This window comes from Cotesia typhae, unplaced genomic scaffold (genome assembly GCF_013202065.1).
Source record: "Cotesia typhae breed Kobodo isofemale line unplaced genomic scaffold, CoteBio_Ctyphae scaffold_13, whole genome shotgun sequence".
In the NCBI taxonomy this organism is placed as follows: Eukaryota; Metazoa; Arthropoda; class Insecta; order Hymenoptera; family Braconidae; genus Cotesia; species Cotesia typhae.
The window spans coordinates 15,567,736-15,590,895 of record NW_027423774.1 but is presented as its reverse complement, the minus strand read 5'-3'; the positions used below and the strand labels follow the sequence as shown (position 1 = coordinate 15,590,895).

The 23,160-nt window shown below is 27.6% G+C and overlaps 2 protein-coding genes across 5 annotated transcripts in view; one reads left to right on the top strand and one right to left on the bottom strand.

Moving 5' to 3' along the window:
* The window catches only part of Imp (IGF-II mRNA-binding protein), a 130,558-nt gene that overhangs the window by 103,110 nt on the left and 4,288 nt on the right, over nt 1-23,160 (bottom strand). The gene's annotated exons all lie outside the window — the stretch shown is intronic.
* LOC141535090 (venom carboxylesterase-6) lies at nt 14,745-22,898 on the top strand. Its single transcript, XM_074254879.1, has 8 exons — nt 14,745-15,056; nt 16,359-16,657; nt 16,723-16,922; nt 19,564-19,760; nt 20,864-21,029; nt 21,108-21,298; nt 22,055-22,341; nt 22,404-22,898. The coding sequence occupies exons 1-8, from the start codon at nt 14,859-14,861 to the stop codon at nt 22,612-22,614; spliced, it is 1,749 nt and encodes a 582-aa protein (XP_074110980.1). The 5' UTR covers nt 14,745-14,858; the 3' UTR covers nt 22,615-22,898.

Genomic DNA, 23,160 nt, shown 5'->3' with positions numbered 1-23,160 from the left:
TTTATCAACTTGGCCTGGTTACTGGAGTTATCAATTAAAGAAAAATTCATTTTAATTACTACTTGTCTTTTGAAAAATTTATACAACTTTTAGATTTATACAATAAAATTTGTTTAATCGGATTGATATTTATTAATCGTCTCACAACAAACAAACAAAAATTTTTGTTAGTAATTTGATGTTAATGTTACAAAAATTATGCATTCACGCTAACTTAACGTAACACTCAATTAAATTTGAAAGTCAAAGATATTCAAACAGTTAGGTAAGGACATCTAGCAAGCATCTATGTTGCTTCTATGCGATGATTTAAAGATAAATATATTCTAATTTTTACTTTATTACACATGAAAAAATTGAAAATTCCATTTAGATATTCTCATTCAGCAAAATTGAACATTTTTCTGTGATTCCACATTGTACAAATGATCAATTTTCGTAAGACGAAAAGTACTCGGTCAAATTTTTTGAAAAGGTTTTTTACTACAAATTCATTAAATCTACGTCATTTAAAATTAATTTGAATTGTTTCAAATTTTATTTTGGTACATTCTTCAAGAATTAAAATTATAAGCTTTCTTTGTATCAAAAAACTCATGATCAATATTTAACTCAACATAAATTATATTAATTGTTAATTATGATTGAATTATGGTCAGAAAGCATTTTAAAAATGTATTGATTGTTGAATCAATAAATCATATATTGGCGCAACTATATAAAATAACCAATTATGAATTGATTGTTATGATATCTTTTTAATTGTATTTTCGTTCATTATATACACAGAAAAAAAATTAATTTGGACCAAGAGAAAAATCCTTAAACCAATAAAATAATTTTAAAGAGTTTTATTATCTTAGATCAAGACGAAAAATTCTTGAATTAAGTAAAATTTATTTAAACCAATAAAAATTTCTTAGTTTAAGAATTTTTGTACTCAAATCGAGAAGATGAAATTCTTCAAAATTATTTACTTGATTCAAGTAAATTTTTTTTTTCTGTGTATTACTTAAGGAGCGTTACCTGCATGATATCGATCAAGCCTTCTACTGCAGTATTTGTCAACCTCTGTTAGTGTAATTCAAAATCTGAGTATAATATTGATTATTTTTTCCTGATGAGTCATTAAATAATACCTATTATTATGTTCTAAAAGATTTATCTGGTTCCAATGAAACTATTAATATTTAAATTTTCGTATCGAAGCCAAGGTTGATTATAGATCGTTCTTGTCAATTGAATATTGTAATATATTTAAAGTAATAGCTCCAAATGATAATATCGATTATTTAATGTCCCACATATTAGAGAAATGTAAGTGTCAAAAATATAAGTAGCATATATAATCTAAGCGCCGCATATATTTACGTAAAAAAAAATATTTCGACATATATTTGTAAATATATGCTGAAATTTCTGTATGTATAAATGTCAACATGAATGTGCGCATATTGTATATCTTCATATATGTATTGACATAAGCTTTTATCGATGAAAGAATTTATTTAAATATATGAGGGCTTATATGCAAACGTACATGTGCGCATATATATTGACATGAATGTACACATATATGCGAACATACATGGGCCTGTGTAGATAAAAGGTGTTTCGAGTGATTTTCAAAAAAAGACATTAATTTTTTTTAAATACCCACAACTTTGCAAAAAATAGTCGATTGGGACATTTTTGTTAGGTAACAATACATGTGCACTTATAAGTTCTGAAATTTATGGAGACATATATATGAACATGCATGCAATCATATGATGCGGTCATATATGTAATCATATACTTCCAATTATAAATAAGCACACGGAGAAACAAAAATCGCAATAATTACTGTTTTGTACAGTACTCAGTAGTGCTTTAGAAAAATTTCCATAGACAGTAGAGAGTGCTGTGTGACACACGACTGGTTAGTGCCAAAGCAGGGCTCAGTGATGAGCAGACAGCAGCCGTTAGTTTTCATAGCGCCTTCTACTGTCTCACGCATTTTAACCTCAACTTTTTCTAAAATATTAATGAGTACTGTATAAATTGTGATCAGTGCTGTTTTTTTTCTCTGGGTATATCTTTAGCGTAAAAAAAAATAACTGTCGTAATATACGTTTATATATGTCGATACTTCTAAAGTAAAGCACTAATAAATAAAAAAAAAATTATGAACGACCTTTAAAAATTTAAATTTTGAATTGAAACTTTCAGAAACTTATAATTTTTGGTTTTTAAAATTATACCGTAACGACAAAAAAAATTTAAAAAAAAAATTCAATTTTTGACGATTTTTAGAATTTAAAAAATTTGGAGCGGCCTCTTGAAAATTTTTTTTGAGCTGTCCTTTTAGCGAGGGCTTTTAAAACATCAAAAACTAACATTTTTTCACTCGAGACTCCAAAAAAAAAAAAAAAAAAAAAAAAAATAGTCGGTTCTTTCTTAAATCGAAATAGTGACTGTCGACTATGAAATAGTGACTATTCACTATTTAGTAGTGAAAAGTATACCACTATTTGAATTAGTGATCGACTCTGCACTGCAAAAATAGTGAATAGTCACTATAGTCATTATTTCGAATTAAGAGAGTTTTTTTGGGCCACCCTAATATACACATATGTACATTTTTTCCATGCATAGTTTGAGAAATAGCTGGAATGGTAAATAACTTTTTTTCATAAACTAAAATTGATGTCCTCAATGTCATCAATTTCGTTGGATATAAGTTATCGATTATCAATAACAATAAATATCAGCATCTTGAATTTATTTTTGTTTTTAATTATATCAATAATATATCAATAATATTAAGGTTTTAATTAAGAAAATGGAATTGATTGATTTTAGTTTAATTTTCTGAAGGAACTCTATAACTAGTCCTTCTATAGGATTATAAATAATGGGGAAAGAATAGAAAATCGCCTCAAGAATGTTACCTTTTTTTTAAATGGAATTTGTAACATCTACATAAAAAGAGAGAAACATAGCTATCATTGAAAAAAATTATGATCATTTTCGTGGAATTAATATATTTGAGAAAAGGTAGGAATTCTGAAAGAGTCAGTCACATCCCGAATTTCAAATTGTGGTGCATATCCATAAAGTATGATTATACTTCGTTAGACGAAAGTACATCTTAGGATTAAATATTTCGAGGAAGTTCTGCTGAAAATATATCATAACCTCGAACAAGTGACGTCATTTGAACGTCGAATTATGTTATTTGTGATATGAATAACAGAAATTAAAATGTAAGAAAAAAAAACTTTTTAAAAATAAAATCAATGAACTCTTCTGGTTCTCCAGGAAAACCCTACTGATTGAATAAGTAAGACCTGATGCATCAAGGGTAGTGTGTTTGCGCATGCGCGTAGATGGAGAAGTACATTCTATGAACAAGTATTCATTGGTTTAACCGATGAGTTCTTCAATGAAATTATCGATGAATTACCTTTTTTTTATTTTTTTTTTAATTTTTCAATAAAAAATGTGAAACGAAAGATATTATCGGCTGACGGATAATAAAGTGTACTTTTGATTTTGTGTTACAAAAGATATTGCGGCTGCTTCGTACAAATAGCTACAAGAATCACGCGTGAAATGTTACTTTCAAGTTTCAGCTCGTGCAGCCAACAGCATATTTTTGTCTTGACACTATTCATACGAGCTGTAGTTATGAAAGTATTGTACAGAAAAATACCATGTGACAAAATCATCCCAGATTTAGAAGTTTTTTATATTAATCGAATTTTCAATTAATTTTAGTTATTCTTACTATAATTAAAAGATTGTTTCAACTTACTTTTAATATAAATCTTACTTTATATATTTAGTCATATTGATTTCAGTCTTGAAACTTTTTTAATAAGTTTTTCTCGTCACATATTTGTAAGTTATTTTCTTAACGTAATTATTCACTAAATTAGGTCATTCGCTTCGAAGCAGCCAATCAAAGATTGAGTGACTCGAAATAAAATCTACGATAAACTGCACGGCGAAAAAAACCTAGAAATTTTTCCTATTTTTCCAATGGAAAAAAAATAAAAATCGAAAAAACACCATTCTGAAATTTTCAAGATGTTTATAGAAAATGTCAAAGTGTCATATGAAAGAAAGAAAAAAGAAATTAAAAATGTATATCATCGAGAAATTCGGAGTTTTTCCGAAAATCTAAAAAATAACGATGAAGATAGGTTTGAATAATTTTTTTCTATTTTTTCCAAAAAAGAACATTTAATAAAAAAAATTTTGAAAAATAAAAAAACGTCCCGATAAGTCAATTTTTGAAAAAGTTATGACAATTTAAGCCACACCGTCCATAATCTGCTGAATTTTTAATTTTTTTGAAATGTAAAGCAAAATTTGAAAAAAATTTCTTCGAATTTTTTCATCACAAACCGACTGTATATCACTGTTTTACTTTTAAATTATCTGAAATTGCTCGAATGAGAAAATTGTTATGTAAATTTGTAATTATTAAATTAAGTTACATAAATTTTAGTGATAAATTAATTTTTCTTATATCACATGGATATTTCTATCATGTTAATAAAGAAAAAATTCCAATGTTAACATTGGAAAAATTTCTATATCAACATAGGAATTTTTCCTATGCAAAAATAGGAAAAATCCCTATGTTTTTTTCACCGTGTGAGAAATAATCTAACAGAAAAAATTGATATTTTTAAATACAGAGTTTATCATTGAACGTATGCGCTCTATTTGTCATATTTAACTAGATGGCGCCATTTATCGAAAACATCTTTCGCTACACTTATTAATATATTATTCGTTTCTTTGGAAATGTTTTCACACATTATGGAATTATTTAAAACGATAGTTTCAAATGTAAATATGAATTGATGAAAATATTACCCACAAAGAAAACAAAATTTAAAAATATATGCAAAAACTAAAAAAGTTTGAACATTTTGAAATAATATAAATATCTTACAACATAAGTTTATGCTAACGATGCATCAAATATGAATCTAAGATCTAAGATAAAATGAATGCATAGAAAAACGCGGGAATATCGTACGAAGCATAGAATCAAAGAGATCCAAAACTAGAACTGAGAACAAAGAAAGGAAACGGGAACCTAGAGAATGGAAATAGAAAAAAGGGTGAAATATAAGGAGGGTTTAGATGAACATTAAATTTCCGGCAGGTGCGACAAGGATAGCTAAGCTTCGTTGAAAGACTTTAATCTCAACAGAATTAGGCTCGTTGATTACCAAGTTATAATTTTTAAAGACGGCTATAGAAATTTTCACTACGTATGAGTTTTAATATAATCTAAAGCATGCATATTTCTGTAATAACAAAAAAACTATATATTACTAGGAAGTGAGTAAGGAGCGAATAGAAGTAGTGGGTGAAAGCGAGGGAAAGTGAAGGACGATATACTGTCATAGAATGGCGTAGACTCTTCGTCAACCAGAGGTGAGTCACCCCTGCGTTAACGGTGAGGCACGCCCATAACCAAGATGGCTGACGATGCGACGACCAATTGACAACGCACAGAGGGGTAAGATGATAAGCGCGCGAACCACCGCACCCCTTCGAATTCACTAACCCTCAACGAGGGGTTGCATTTACTTTTACGGATCGGAAAATTTTTTTTCCTTTCTGTTTCTACGTGTCTAATTCCTATGATTTTTTCTTCCTCATTCTTTCATGTCGCTCTATGTTTATGCTTCTAGCCTATATACTTCTTTTCTTATTTTTTATACTTTACAAATGTTATTCAACTTCGGATTCAAAAACACTACTTAATGTTATGTAGGTCGTAAAAATTTGACTTACAGAAACTTAGTTTATTTCTGTTCTAGTAAATCTTCAATGTTGGCAAATTTTCATAAACAATCATAAGCTATAAATGATTTTATAAATTAATGTACCTTGCATTTTAAACTGATCTTCAATTAATGATTAATGAGATAAAAGAAAAAATATTGACAATCTTATTGTTTCCCATGAAATTTTTATAATTGTTTTAAAAAGTAGATTCTACGCCTATGAATTCGTAGAAGCGAGGCCTTTGTATTTAGTGTTCGACGAGCATAGTTAAAACTATGTACTTAACTGCATAGCAGTGCAAGCCGATTTAGATAAATGGCTGAACGTCTATCCATGGTTTTCACTCCCTGTTTTCTTAAAATCGTACGAATTTTTCTTTAACCGTTGAAAGCGAAAATTCTATTCATGAACTAATAAATCCTGACAGTTTAAGCTTAGTTGGAAAGAAATCAAATTTCTCACAGGACTGCATACCTTTCAAAGGTATTTTTACAATCCAAACATAAAACTCAATAGACGCAAGTATTTAAAAAAAAAAAGAAATATTTGAAAAGACAAATATGTACTCAAGAGAATTTTCTAAGAATTTAATAGGGTTGTTATTAAACTACTAAAGTTTCTAGGGTTAGAAATTAAGGTGGCCTTGAACTAACAAGGTCATCGCATCGTCCTGGAAGTTGTTGCCAACAGGGACACGCATTATTTTTTATGAACATCTTAAATAAAAGAATTAGGAAGGAGTGGTTGAATAGATCAAATACTAATAATATTAACATTAATAATAAAAAAAAAATAATGATAATACAAAGTGGGATTTTTCGTATTTTCTAAATAAAATATTCTGAATTTAGTTTTTTTTTATTTGCCTTATATTTTTTTTAGAAACGACTATTCATTCTAAAATATAGTTGTTTTTACAGTGTTTACATAAACGGATGTATACGGATCTACGCAAACATGTATGTCTATATATCTTATTTCTATTAGCTTAAAAAATTTTTCTGTTTCTTTTTTTAAGCTAGCATTCCAGATCACATTCTCGTGGATATATAATCAGGTTTAGATCGGTATTTTAAAGAAAAAATTTGAAGATGTGTACATTACAATAAATAGAAGCGTAATTTTCAACTCTAATCGTACCCTCGTCACATCTATCAAATTCAACAACTACATTGCAACGTGAGCATGTATGTGTACGTTCGTTGGATTTTTTTTCTTTTTAACAAGCGCAGGTATACAGTAAGAAGATCCAGTTTTCACCGAGCAACAAAATTCAAAGAGTATACGGGCGATTCATTTTAGTTCACAAACAAAAAATAAGAAATTAAAATTAAAATGGTTTTTCAAATTGAGAACTATGAATTAAATGGTTTGCCTTTGTAAGCTGTTTTTTTATTTCGGGGTCGTTACCCTTCCGAATTTGGGTCAGTAATTTTATCCACTAAATATTCCGGAAATAGCAGATCAAACTTTCACATGTTATTTTTTGTGTATATTTTGTGTATAGTTTTAAAAAAATTTATCAAATTGATACATTTTAGTTTCAATATTGTTGACCAGTAATTTATTAAACTAAAATCGAGTCCACAATGTTTATAATTTAAATAAAGAAAATTTGTTAAAATATGTGACGCAATAATGGTAATAATAGGACTTCCAAAAATTTTGGACTTGTACAAGCGATAAAGTAATAGAGGATATAGGGTGGAGATTAGTGGTGTTGGGAAAGTTTGAGATATCGTTAGGTTTTCATAGTAGGGGATGCCTGCCCCTCTCTCCATTCTATGGGGTTGGCTCAGCGACCCTACAGAATTTTCTCAAACAATCATAGATGCACGCTGATGGTCGATGAGCACCCCTCAAATGTTACGAATCTTAGTTGCAGGCTATATTTTTTTTCTATTAATTTTTTTTTCTTTATTGCTGTACTAAACATCAATGCTAGTAATTTTATATATTTTATTTTATTCGAAGAATTAAAAATTTTTAAAAATGATAATTATTATTATCATCTCAGTTAGAAATAAGCTGCATAAAATGACACAACAAAAAAAAAACATCTGGAGTTTGTAATAGATTCTTATCTATGTCTAGATAATAATTTACACAAATTATCACACGTAAACATCCTTTATTACGGTCTTTATATAAATGACTTTATTTATCTTAATTAAGATCGATAACATTCTGAATTATGATTTTTAAATTCCAATTTGTTGCGAGGTTTAAAGACAAAAAGTGATAGCGTTCTTGTTCATTTCGAACTCAAAAGTAGTATTTGAAAGAAGAAAAAAATATTTTGCTTTTCTAGAAACTAATGTTTCATTTTCTTCCATATCATTTAAATTTAAATATTGATAGTGTCTTACACTCACAGTGTCTTAAACCATTTCTCATTTAAAAAGATAAGACTTCAAAATTTTTATTTATTGTGAATTCGGTATTATTGACTTCAAATAATACTGCTTATTCATCAGAGATAATTGAATATTAATGAATATCATAAGCTCTAAAGAATAGCATATTTTTTCTAAGGTATGTATTTATTTCATTTGATTAACAAAGAAAAACGACCAAATTATATAAAAAATTTCGTGATTTTAAACAATATTGCTTCAAAAAAATTTTGATACCAATCGTCAAGCACTACCGAGAGGCTATAAGTTTTTTCTGTTAAAAGATCAATAATCAAAATGCGCAGCGACCAAATTGTAAGTTAAGAAACTTTGTTTAAATTTTTCACTATGTTTTTAATTTTCAATTCGAAAAAATTCTAGTTTTGAAATTGGCAGTGAAAATGAGTTAAAGACAGTATGCTAAGAATTATTATGCATCAACAATGTTGATTCAACATCTTTCTTCAATAATTTCATTTCGAATTTACACCATTGTTTTTTTATTTTTGTTGTCATACGATAAAAAAAATCACTAGAGCTTTGTTTTTGAAAAATGGTGGTCGCAGCAAAAGATTTACAAAATGGCGTGTCGACCTTAAATAAAAACTACGATTACTGCACGCATAAGGGGTGATTATTTCATGCAGTGATCTGCGAAGCTATGCCTATTTTTGTAGGGTTCACCCCCTATTCTCTGGGGAATGACAAAGCAAACTAATGCCAAGAGTAATGAAAATACTCTGGGAAATTTCACACGAACATTTAAATCATATTCTATTTTGTCAGCAAGGACATCTAGGTGTTTCAATCTGATCTTTGTTGTGCCTAAATGTATAGTCGTATCCTTCGTGGAAAATATCAACTGCGGCGTGTGTAGGTAATGTAGTTTTCTTTAGTAAAATTTAACATTTGTTGATGATAAAATGTAAATGATATGGTAAAACAGAATAAGTAATACTCAGTTAGCACGAGTTGACGATCAAATAAGTTGATGTTTAATGATTTACGTCAACTTTACGTTAACTTCGCGTCAACTTTTGCACTTGCAACAGTTTTCCAGAACTTTACTTTGACTTACACATCAAGTTAGCGTAAATTACTGCCGAAATTGACTGAAAAGTTTGCTCAAAGTTTACGCGAAGTTAGCGGAAAGTTGACGTTAACTTTACGTGAACAGTCATAAGCACAACTGTTGCCTTACTGTCATCGTAAACTTTACGTCCAATTTCGGCCGCAGGTTTACGTCTACTTGATTTCATTTGTGCTAACTGGGCAACACTAATAACTGGTTTTGAGTTATAATTCAGTTATTTTTCCACAGAAAATTTAATGAGTTGGAATTAATATCATTTTGATTAGTGTCATTTTTCTCGTTAATGATATATTAAATTTAGATAAATGATATTGCGTAAAAATCTCTTCATTATTTAATGAAATGGAATAAATAATGACCTCTATAATTCTTCATGTAACTCCTCATTAAGTTTTTTTGTTCTGTAATGACTCGTTACAGACGGAATTTACAATTAGTTTATTTTATTTTTTAACAACAACATAACATGAAGTTAATTAAGAAAAAAAATAAATAAATGTTGCAATGGTATACAACAAGTCCGATGAGCTGTGTGAATAACAACTCGTACTTAATCACAGTTGAAATGACTTTGACAAGGTAAGCACACGCAAATTAACAGATCAACGTCTATTATCTGTAATATGTGAAAGTATGTCAGTTGCTATTTTTTATTAATGGGTATTTTTATGCTGGTGAACAAAAGTACGATTATTTTTATGTTAAGTTGTTATTGGAAACTTTATTCAAAATAATTGCATGGAAAAAACACTAAAAAAACATTTCAATGTATAAAAAGATTTACACTAGATTTTTTAGAAAATCGAGTTTTCATCAGATTTTCACGTTGAGGTCCTAGGAAGCTATTCTCACTATTCTTACGATGACGGTAGTATGTATGTGTGTGCCTGTGGGTGTATTTGTTTGTGTGTGTAAATCTCTCATTAGTTTATAACGGTTTTACCGAGTTTACGTCATTTGATAGGGTTTAGCGAAACAGACTTCTTTGTAAATTTGAATCTATTCGGTTCAATAGATTTTGAGAAAGTCTAAAAAAATCGAAAAAAAAAAGTTCGTGAAATTATGTTCGTTCAAAATAACTTTTTGATCTACTTTATCAATCAATTACTTAACATAATCAGCTCTTAAGTTTAAAAAATGACGTCGAATACTGTTAAAAAAACCAAAATCGATTAATTCGTTTGTGAGATATTGTTGTCGAAAAAAACGTTTTCACATAACTTCCCATTAGTCCCATTTTTTTAAAAAAATCTATATTGAATGTCGCAAACCGCATCGAAAGCATTTAATTCTTCATAGAGATATCGCTATTCAATTTATTCAAAATACTGCTCTATTTACACAACTATAATTTCTTATATTAGACTTTTAAGCTCGACAAGTTTGAAATGTATAATAACTCTATTTTTTAGCTCAAAAAACTTATATCGTTGTGAGTAGTTTAGAGTCTTTAATAAAAAAAAAAATAAATAAATAAAATAAATATAAAAAAAAAAAGAAATAAAAATAAGGAAACAAAATAGTTATTTGCGATATATCTGTGTGAAGTAAAAAATTTTGGTACGTTTGAATTAGTGATACAAGCTTGAAGCTATAGTTAAAATTATCAAAGCACACTCTTTTTAAATTAACCGTACACTGAAAAAAATTAACTTGATTCAAGAGAAAAATTCTTAAATTAAGAAAACCATTATGAATAGTGTCTTTATTTATTTAAAAACATTTTTGAACCGAATTTGTTGAGTGCATTCAATTATACATTGGTTTTTTTTTTAATTAGATAAGCGATCGAAGAACTTTTTTATGATTTCAAAAATCACAAAATCAACAGATAATATGTCAAGAAATCGTTTGGAATCAACCACGCAATAATCTTAAAAAAAAAAAAAAAAAACATTTAAATTGTTGTACAATAGACGGTAACAATTGTAATTAACTTTGAGACAGTAAATTGCACAACAGGTTTATCGAAAAAAATTTCAGTGTCACTAACCGTCACAAGACACACGGAAAAAAGTAAACTGTAATATTCACTCGGATTCCGGTTATAGTTTTTATAGTTTCAAACAGTAAAGCGGACATCAGGGTGGCAAAAATGTAAATATTACAGAACTTAATGTAGAAAGTATAAAAGCCACAATTTATAATTTACTATCCAAAATAAGTAATTAGTAGTTGTCACTATAGTTAATAACGACTCTTTTATCTTTAAAAATTACAGTTTCAAACAGTAAAAATTGCCATTTCAATATATAGTCCATATTATGAAGAGAAGGGGAACTCAGATGAGAGAGAAGGGAGTCTCACTCTGGGAGAATTTAATATTTCAAACAGTAAAAATTATACTTTTAATATATACATTTTACCAGTCTAAGCAAGTCAATAATTAGTTTGATTTTTAGCGTTGCGTTTAAAATTTACCATTTTACTTTGTAAATATTGACGTTGCTTGTATTAGAAATTTACTTACTTTATTCTATACTTTTTACATATCATAACATCATTTTTTAGGTACGAAATGATAAATATTAAAGTCTGAATTCTTAATTATTATACTTTAACATTTTAGACATTTACATGACGAATATTACTGTTTGAAATAATATTTTCTTCCATGTAAAGAGTAAATTGTAAGGTTTAAATTGTAAATATTACAATGTGAATAGTAGAATCATGATTTTACTGTTTGAAGTGGTAATTTTTAGCAGTTGATCATTACTTATTATAAATCGACTGTTATTTATTACAGTTTACTTTTTTCCGTGCAGTATTCGTGAGGGTCACGTTATATAAATTGAAAATAGCAGTATTTGCACATCTCTAAATCTCAATCAAAACAGGAACTTTATTTCATTCATAATAGTTCAAACTGTATGCATATATTTTCGATGTTTTATAACCACAGTTTTAATTTATTAATTGTATAACTCTTATTTTTGTTGTACAAGTAATTTTTACAAGGATGAAAATGAAAATAGTTTCTCTGGTAGAAATTGTTGCTTCATTTTTTTTTTAAATAATAATTTTTGAAGCATAAAATTATAAAAGTTATGATATTGGAAGACTAATCCTGGACTACGATGTTACTCTTGTAATTTTTACTTCAATTTTCTTCTCGTGTATAGTCAAAAAATTCTGGAAAACGGACTTGAGAAAATCATCGATTTTCATAGCGGGAAATTAAAACTGAAAATAAAAACCATTTCTTTTCCCTAAAAATCGAACTTCATGTTAAGTTGAATGATTGACATGAATTAAATTAACTGCTTTGGCGCTTAGAATTCGCGAAAAGATTAAGGACGACAGGACTTTAATAAAGAAAAGTACAACATTTAAAAGCACAATATCGTTTTGTACCTCTTCATATAAAATGTCGATGATGATATTGTTCGTGACAAGAGCAATATTAAAGACGATATCAAGCTTAACATTTATGATACACGGAGAAAAAAATATTGCTACTAGAGTCATCTACTAGATAGCTACTCGTAGATCGCTACTACAGCAATACGTATTCCTACAGGAGCAATACTGTATGGTAGTGATAATTTTGATAGCTAATAGGAGAGCTTTTCTACATTTTCCAACGACGCCTTCTCATATAACCAGAAACACACATACCAATATCTAATAATTTAAGAATAATATTTACGTACAATGATTTCAAAATTGTTTATAAAAAGCTATCAAAAATTTTAATTGTCGAAAGAACAATTTCAAATGATTTAGTTTATTTTAAAGAATATAAAAAAGATCAATAAAAATTTAGGATAGTTGTCATAATAAATTATCAGAAATTATAATTCAAATAAACATATGATTTATATTCTTTACCAGCAACAATTATAATTATATCAATCGACAATTTTCTAAAAAGTAATAAATCAGTTACAGAAGTAACAATATAGAAAAGAAAAACGCTTAAAACTTAAAAAAAAATTTTAGTGCAATTTTATGAGTTTTTTTTTTTTTTTTAACTAACTCAAAATTTGTTTAAAAATTAAAGAAAGAATAAGCTATCTACTAATTTATTACTTTGTAAAAACAAAAGTTTTTGAATGAACATTGGTTTTGAGTTCTGATGTATTGTACTTTAAATTAAAACATTTTTCTAGATAAATTTAATATTCAACTATTTTTTTATAATGCCTATTTATATTATAATCTTCGAAGTAAATAATGTTTCATTAAGATTATATTGATAAATTTTCATTAAGTAGTCATCAGTGAATTCACGATAAACAAAATAAATATTTTAGAGGTTATAAAATATGTCAACACATAAGACTATTCGTAATCTAAGATTAAAGCGGGACATTTAGCTTTCACAGCAATTTTGCATGGCTCTCCAAGCGATCCAGGATAGTTATTTTAGCCATCTAAAATATTGCTGTCATAGCCATCTAGCAGATGGCTCTAGTAACAATGAAACAGATGGTTAAGTAAGGATAGCTATTATAGTAATACAGTACTGCTCTGAGAGCGATATTTTTTTTCACTAAGTATCGAAGAAATGTTTAAAGAAAAATAAAAAAAAACTCAAAGCTCTATCTGTTCCTAGGTCGTCAAAAAAAAATGCTTATAAAAGAAGCCATCACACGAGAGAACCCCCTTAGTGGTTATTATTTTAAGTTTCATATTAACAAAAAATCAAATTAGATCAATAGAAGACAGCGCAAACAATAATGGAAATTGGTTTTGATAGTAATTAATCGAGAAAAAAAATTTTCGAATTTTCAAAAAATCAAAAAAGCAATTATTACGGAAGACTTACGATCAACCTAGGCTCAAAAGTTATTGAAAGGATAGTATTTGGATACTTTGATCAGATTTCAATTTTAAAACTCAAATATTACATATAAGAACAGTCGGAATAATTTTTTGTATTTTTTTTTTTTTAAATAACACGATAAAACAAAGAATTTCAAAAAAAAATTTTTCAAACCGTCTGATTTAGCGTGGAATGTCTCATATATAAATTTTTTAACCACAATGCTATTTTTGAGCTATAAACTCAGTTATGTAATAAATACCTATATATTATAACATAATATTACATAAATTCCGAGATGAAAATTAATGCAATGGATAGATTTTAATCAAACCTACCTAAATATCGTTTTTTAATCATAATATTGAATTATGCATAAATCTCATTAGTATTAATAATTAAAATGGATCCATTAATTGATATCTACTCATTAATAAAGATATCTCACGTCTATAATGATGACTATATGTTTTGTATTCTCGTTTTTCTGACATAAGCTATCGTTTTATTTAGCATTATTCATAAAAAGCCAGTATTTGTTTTTCACGATAGAAATAAAAACAAGTGGAGGGGTCGGGCTAGAGTGCCCCCTCTTTCTTTTGGAAAATTCACAAATTACCCAGCATCTTAGATTCAATAATAATTTCAATACTCGCTCTCTTATTACTCATGTGTATTCGAGACAGTCTTAACGTTACCTTCCACCAGTGAACGTCTTACGTCTTTTAATGAATCACTTTAAATTGTAAATCGGCATACAAAGTTTTACAACACTTCACAGTCTCATAATCATTAAACAATGAATATCCAACTAGTGACGGCAGTATTTTACTGCACAATTTATTTAAACGGATTTTTTTCGGTTGCTTCGCCGATAGTTAAAGTTAAAAATGGTACTTTAGAGGGTTCATTAATGAAAACCCGTCGTGGTCGGGAGTTTTTATCGTTTAGAGGTATCCCCTACGCACTTCCGCCGATCGGTGATTTAAGATTTGAGGTAAAAAAAAAAAAAAAAAAAACCGTGTAAATTTTTTTTGCAATAGACAATTACACTGTATGCATAATAAATCACTTATGTAACACTTTTATCTGAATTGCAATCTGAGATGCGTCAGTCACAGTATAGATTTAAGCTCATTATATATTACTTTTGTGCTGTATTGATGAATTAACATTAAAGTTTCAATTTTAAAATCATACTTTCCACTTAGGTAGACACAACTTTCTATTCGTACTCTCGCAAATATGTTTCAATGCTCATTATTTAAATCCAATCAACAGTTGATGAATAAAATTTGCAATATTGTTTATTCCCTTCATTGTATCACTAATTATAAAGTATAAAAATAACTGACAATTTACAAAATAATGAATCTACACGGAGAGAAAAGAATTGATCCTACTCCTATGTAGAATGGTAACCATTTCTGTGTTACATAGTAACGGAAATTTTTGTAAGAATCCTGTGTAAATTTGCTGATAAAAATCTTAAAAATTGTGGTAAAAACATAAACAATCACTCATTTAGGGCGAAATTAAATTTTGAAAATAATTTTGTTGTTTTCTTATTTTTTTTTACAAAAATTTTAATTTGTTATTAACAAAAAACATAAACAAAATGAAAAATCTCAGTTTTTTGTGAATAACTCAATAACTATAGGTGATATCAAAAATCGGAAAAAGATCCTTAAAGAGGAGGAAATTTCTACAATTTAAGTCTTGTCTCTCAGTGTTTTGGTTCAGAAACAATAATTTTTATTTAATGTTGAAAATAGGGTTCCACGCGACTTTTATCACACGGCCGCGCCGATGCTAAAATACGACAGCAGTTGCGCGGAACCCTATTTTCAATACTAAATGAAAATTATTGTTTTTGAAGCTAGAGTTTCGGGAGTCGAAACTTTTTTTCAGAAATTTTTTCTTCTTTTTTCCGATTTTTAATATCACCTATAGTTATTGAGTTATTCACAAAAAACTGAGATTTTTTATTTTGTTTATGTTTTTTGTTAATAACAAACTGAAATTTTTATAAAAATAAAAAAACAACATTATTTTCATAATCTAATTTCGCATGGAATGAGTAATAGTTCATATTTTTATCACAATTTCTAAGATTTTTTTATCAGCAAATTTACACAGGATTCTCACAAAAATTTCCATTACTACATAACATAGTAATGGTTACCATTCTAATATAGAAATAAGATCTATTTTTTTTTTCCGTGCAATAGAAAATAGTAATTGCAATAATATTAAAAAATGAAGGTTTATATTGATAAATAATTATTGTGTTCTATAGCCACCAAAGCCAACAACTATTTGGTCAGGTATTAAATCAGCTAAAAAAGATGCGCCAATATGCACTCAACGAAATATTTACACTCACGATGATAATATTGTCGGGCAAGAAGATTGCCTTTACTTAAACGTTTATACTCCTAAGCTACCCACCAAAGAGATGAAAGAGGTCGGTATTAATTATCCAGTCATGATATGGTTCCACGGAGGCGGATGGGTTACGGGAGCCGGCCATTCTGACTTTTACAATCCCAAATTTCTTCTCGATCATGACGTTGTTCTTGTAACTGTTAACTTCAGGTAATATTTGTTCATCGATTATTGCTTCTACTGATGTATAAAATTATTTGTTTCATGTTTATTAGGTTGGGACCTTTAGGTTTCTTGAGTACAGAAGATATGGTATCACCTGGTAACCAAGGAATGAAAGATCAAGCCCAGTCGATTCGTTGGGTCAATGAGAATATTGCTTCATTCGGTGGAGACCCTAATCGAGTTACTATTTTTGGAGAATCTGCAGGAGGAGCTAGTACTCACTATCACATGATAAGTCCTTTGTCCCGAGGTAAATATTGTTAGTTGTATGAATTTTCCAAAAAAATTATCGATCACTCTATTGAAAAATAGTTGTATTGAACTGTTAAATATTTAATTAAAAAAAATTCGAAAAAAACTTTTTTTGATGCAGTAACTAAATTTTACTATATAAAAATGTGCTGAGTATTTAACTATTATTTTTTTTCCCTTTTATTAACTTAGTTTCCAGGTTATTCAAGCTTATTGATAATAGTTTCATAATTAGTAATATGACTGACATTGATTTCCTTATAAATGATATAATTAACATAAACTGCCTTGTGTAAACTGGTATATTTATTGAATTACTATACTTAATGAACTCATTTTCAATTGCTATTAAAATTTAATGAAATATGTCATAGATAATTTTGAAAAGTTAAAAAAATACTTCGTATTTATTAATCAAGTTTACGGTAAAATTATGATGTGATATTTCATTAGAATAAAAATTTTTTTTTGCCATTTCTGTTCGACTGATACAAATAAAAAATAATATTCAATTCTTAATGCAGCTAAAGCTTAATAACTCTAATGCCTTGGACTTGAATCTACGTAAAATAATTTCAATTAGATTATTGAAAGAAGTGGTTGAAAGTATGGTATGCTCGAAGATACAAACGTTACGGAGATCCTTTTGCCATCGATGGAAAATAAAATTTATTAGATTATGATGAAAATAAATTTTTTTTATACTACTTTAAATCATTACATATGCTATCGTGAAATTTAAATCGTATTTAACCGCGCAAAAAATTTTCTAAAGTATACGAATTTTACCAGAACTATGTGTAAAAGTTAGTTAATGACACTTTTTGTTGAATTATTCTATCGTTTATTGATAAGAAGAAGTTTAAAAAAAAATTAAAATTAGCTTTTGCAAGCATGCAGGTTTCATTTTTTATTATAAAATATTTTATTTACCGTGAAATTTTCTAAAAGATAAGCTTTAAAAAATTGTATGAAATTTTAGTCACTGGCAAATAACTATCAGCTGATCAAAATGAATCAAATCAATTTTTTTTTAATTTTTCCCCAATTTCACGATTTAAATGCTTGCAAACAATTTAATTATTTATTTTCTGATTTATCATGCACATTTTAATTTAAACTAGAATTTAATTTGCGCGCGCAAGCGCGCGCTTGACTATAGACTTTGCATATATTTTCATGCTTATGATATATTTGACCAATCACGTTATGAATAGTTTGCAACACATATTTTTCATCTTAATTTTATTATAGGATTATCAAATATTAGATACAACATTTTATATGACTTAACTGGAGCGAAAGGACCTCTCGAGCAAAAAATCGGGTTTTCTGTCCACCGTATTGTCAAATATTAGTTCTTTCGTCGCTATTCATATGGTATGCAAAATCAGGTCGATAAGATTTTCCGAGTATTTACGTAATTTGATGTAAGGAAACAATTTAAATAATTAAATTGTTTATAACAAAAAATTAGACCACCGTAGAACTTTTTAATGATCAAAATCGGTTTCCTCGCATCAAATTACATAAATACGGAAAATCTTATCAACCTGATTTTGCATACAGTCATAAGAATAGCGGCGGAAAGACTATATTTGCAATTTTAGTAAACCATTTATAAATGGTAATTTTTAAAAGATTCAATGTTATATACAACAATGTCTGAATACGAAAACTTTAAAAAAATAATAATTACGATTCATAATTAATAATTAAGTTTTTTCACCTGAAAGATTACTAAAATTTTTTATAGCTTTATAAACTTTTAAAAATGTCTTGGCTATAAAAATATGGATAACAGTTCAAGGTTTTATTGAGATAATAATATTCATGTTATTAAACATAACTACTTTTCGATTATTATAGCTTACTAAATATCGTTAAAAACATAAAAACAGTTAAATTAATTTTATTTCATGTAATATGATAACCATATGCAAGCATAAATTTTATTCTTAAAAAATTAATTAGCAATTAAAATTTATTGTGTGGAAAGATCGTTATTACATCTATCTTGAATTTTTCATGTTTTACGGAAAAATTATCATTTTAAATGTTGAGTGAACAATAATTTCCAACATTGGATTATAATGGTATTTCTATTTATTATAAAAAATTATCTAAAATTAAAAAAAAAAAAGAAATAGCAATTTTAATACAATGTATGTGCATGCGTGTCTATTTAACATAACTGTTATGATAATTATCTTATCAATTTAAGTTTAAACGTATCAAACAACTAAAATATAATCCTTTAATATAATCCAATAACGAGTTTATAGATTTTTTGAATAACTTATTATTATATAACATTGTATACTGCTATTTTATATATACTACAAGATTAAGATTATGGCTAAAATTCAATCAACATGTCAGAATGTTGATTTATAAATATGCAAAATGTTCAATTCAACTATGGAAATGAATATAAATGACGTAATATATGGATAAACAGCTGGAGCTATTGAATAATCTGTGAAAAATCATCGGGGTTTTTCCAATCACGCACACATTATTTTTTGAATCTTATTTCAATAAGTTTTCAACCTCAATTATAATTAATAAGCTCAAGTAACCTTGACTGGTGACGATTAATGTTTATGTTTGATAAGCAAGTCATTGATAAATTACAGGTTTGATTCATCGAGGTATATCACAAAGTGGAACTGCTTTGTGCCCATGGGTGCTAACTCGACCTGGCGAGGCTAAAGACAAATCCAAACGTCTTGGCGAATTATTGAAATGCCCAACAGATAATTCTGCCCAGTTAATTGCTTGTCTTCGTAAAAAAAAGGCTGTCGATATAATTGCTACTGATCGAGCGTACCAGGTTTGTTAGAAAAAAATATATCGTAGATCTACACTATTTTCTCTAATGACGCATTAATTCAATGTGATTTTAAGTAGATCTATAAAGATCTATATAAATCACCTATTACATTAAATTGTCGTATATATCAGGCAATAAATTATTCTTGTTCGATGATACGCAGTAAAAAAATACTTTTCGCAATCCTGAGTAGAATTTAAAATTATGAAAGGATTATTAGATCTCAGTACTCAATATTTTTATGACCATTTACATTTAAGTTATTTTACGTCTTAACCGTATATCCGCGCGACATGTTGACTACTTAATACTAATAATTTATTAGAGTAAGTTAATTTCTTCATTCTTGCTGGCATTTGAACTATTAAATTAATAATTTTGTGGATTTCTTGGTCATTAGACGTGATAAATAAGCTATACATTCGTCCAATCGTTAGTAAGATCTGGAATTAAGTAATAATACCACGACGAAACCATTAAATTTTATTCTCTTAATTATGTAATGAGTAAATTGAATTGGTAATTTAATCTAGGGGAATTTCTAAGATGTAATGGATAGCATATCAATTAAAAAGTTAATGCACCATAATATAAATTACTCAATACATGTTTGCCATAGCAATGTTAAAAATTAGTTGTTTATTATCATACTTAAATTTTGACATGTATAAGGGTGTCATTTATTTTTCAAAGCATGTGAAATAACGTCGAAAAATTTTTATTTTCTAATTTCGTTTGATTTTTCTAACTGACTGATGATGCATCATTAAAAAAATTTATAAGTATATTATTGTAGAAAATTGAACCTTCTAAAAAAAGTCTTTTAACATGTTAAATATTGCAATTTTTTTATGAAATTATTCGTTCATGGTCAAAATAAAATTTTATTTTTTTTATCAAGCAAATTTTATTTATTTATTTGATTTAATAATATTAGTTTTCGTTTATAATTTCTAAAAGCGAATGTGCCCTTATTAAACACTTAAAAATTAAGATTATATATATTTTTGTTTAAAAATGAAAATTTTTTATGCCAAAAAAAATTTTTTTCAGAAAAAAATTCAAACGTAAAACCAAGTTAAATTGAAAATTATGTTTTATAGATTTTCGATTATGATCCAATGATTCCATTCAAGCCGATAGTCGAACCAAATCATCCAGGAGCATTTTTGAATGAAGAACCAGCCGAGTCTTTGAAAAATGGCAATATGGCTGATATTCCATGGATAACTGGATTCAATTCAGAAGAAGGAACTCTCAAAGTCGCAGGTTTTTAAATGCATATCAAATTGTTAAGTTGCATGTAAATAACAAATTACATTAAATAATTTTTCGTATTATATTTAGGTCTTTATGGGCTCAAAGAAAAGGGTTATGTTAAGCAGCTGAATAAAAATTTTGTCGAATTAGCAGCTATTACACTATTATACGAACATACATGTCCCAAGGAATCTCATAAAGATGTTGCTCAAAAAATTCGTAAATTTTATCTGGGAGATAAATCCATTGACGAAAGTACCAAGTTTCAAGTTATTGATGTACGTATTAATCAAATCTATTAACAAAATTAACACAAAATAGCTTTCAAAAATAAAAAAAAATTAATAATTAAAGTAGATGAAAGATTCAGTTTAAAAGCAAGAATTTTGAAAATTTTTTAAGTACCTTGTTCTTTCGAATCATTTTCGCTTCAACAAGTATAAGAAAATCACGCTACAATCACGAAAAACGTATCCAAAGTATAAATTGTTCTCGTTATGATGGTTTATAAGAATCTAGAGTTGTGCACGTTAGTGCAAAAATAAATTTGAAAATATAACTACTTTTCTATTCATAATTGTTTTTAAATTTTACTAAAAATCAGCTCAGTTAATGTGATTGGATGTGAACAATCAACTTTAGGTAGTCTACTATTTGAATTATTTATATTTAATAAAAGATTGAAAATTACATTTAACTACGTTTAGCTTCAAGCGTTATATATTGAAATTTTTATTATTCAATTTTATTACTTTCAATTAAAAACCAAACGCTGTTTTTCATAATTTAAAAAGTTTTACGTAATTTGTAATCATCTTTGAATTCACGTTTCATTTGAACAATTTTTACCGGAAATTTTTTTATGAAAAACTTTTTATAGATTGGTTGACTATTAATTTAGTAAAAGGAAAGTTGACAAGAAAAATTTGAAACAAAAAGTTTGATTGCAACAATAAAAAACTAGATTAAAGAAGTACAAATTTTTATCTTTATCATATAAATAGTATTTGACAATAATTTGTGATTGTACTTAGATGTACTCTGATGCTTGGTTCAATGTTGGAGCTGATATGGCTGTTCGAGACCATCTCAATGCATTATCTAGTCCAGTGTACTATTACTACCTTACGTACAAAGGAAGTTCATCATTTTCAAGAATATTTGGCGCACCACAAGGAGATTACGGCGTTTCTCATGCCGATGAATTGCAATACCTTTTCCCAGTTGGAGAACAGTTATTCAAAGATACACCACTCAATGAAGAAGATCATAAAATGATTGATGTACTAACACAACTGTGGTTTAATTTCGCCAAAACCGGGTAATTAAATTTTGTATGTAATTAAATTTCAGCAAATAATTAAGTAATTTTAATATTTATAGGAATCCTACACCTTCAATTACGCAACAGATACCTCTAAAATGGAAGCCAGTGAGAACTGAAGCACTCGAATATCTTCTAATTCCAGATTCTAAAAACTTAAAAATGTCGAAATATCTTCTGAAGGAAAGAATGGATTTCTGGGCAAGTATACCACACCGTGCTAATGTTATCACTTCGAACAAAAGATCTCATTCCAAAGATGAGTTATAAAGTAATCAACGAACCGATTTATGTATAAAAGAGATAATTTTAATATTTGCTAATATCCGATATAATAAAACCTGCCAATCCAATAAATGATAGAATGTATGAATGTAGCGAAAATGTAAACAAAAAAAAATATTCAATAAGTATTTGATTGCTATCAACAACAGTTTTTTATACTAATTTAAAAAAAAAATTTGTAACAAATAATTGTATAAACATAATTTTGTTAAACCATAAATATGGTTATAGCTGTAATTACTGACAATAAATATAAGTAAAGTCCAAGATCCTACTGCGTAGAGTTTTGCTAGACTTTCACTTGTAGCTTAAGCAAGTTGACCTGACACAGAAAAAAATAATTATATAATACTGATTAATTCGAAACAGATATCGATAATATTTTTGTGTTCCTTAATATAAGTGTCAAACTTCAGTTCAATTAAATAAAACAATTAACAACCGATTTTTGATTATTGACGTTCATTTAAAAAAATATTTCAAATTAACAGTTTTTATTATGGATAATCTTATACGGCATTCAAATGTTCA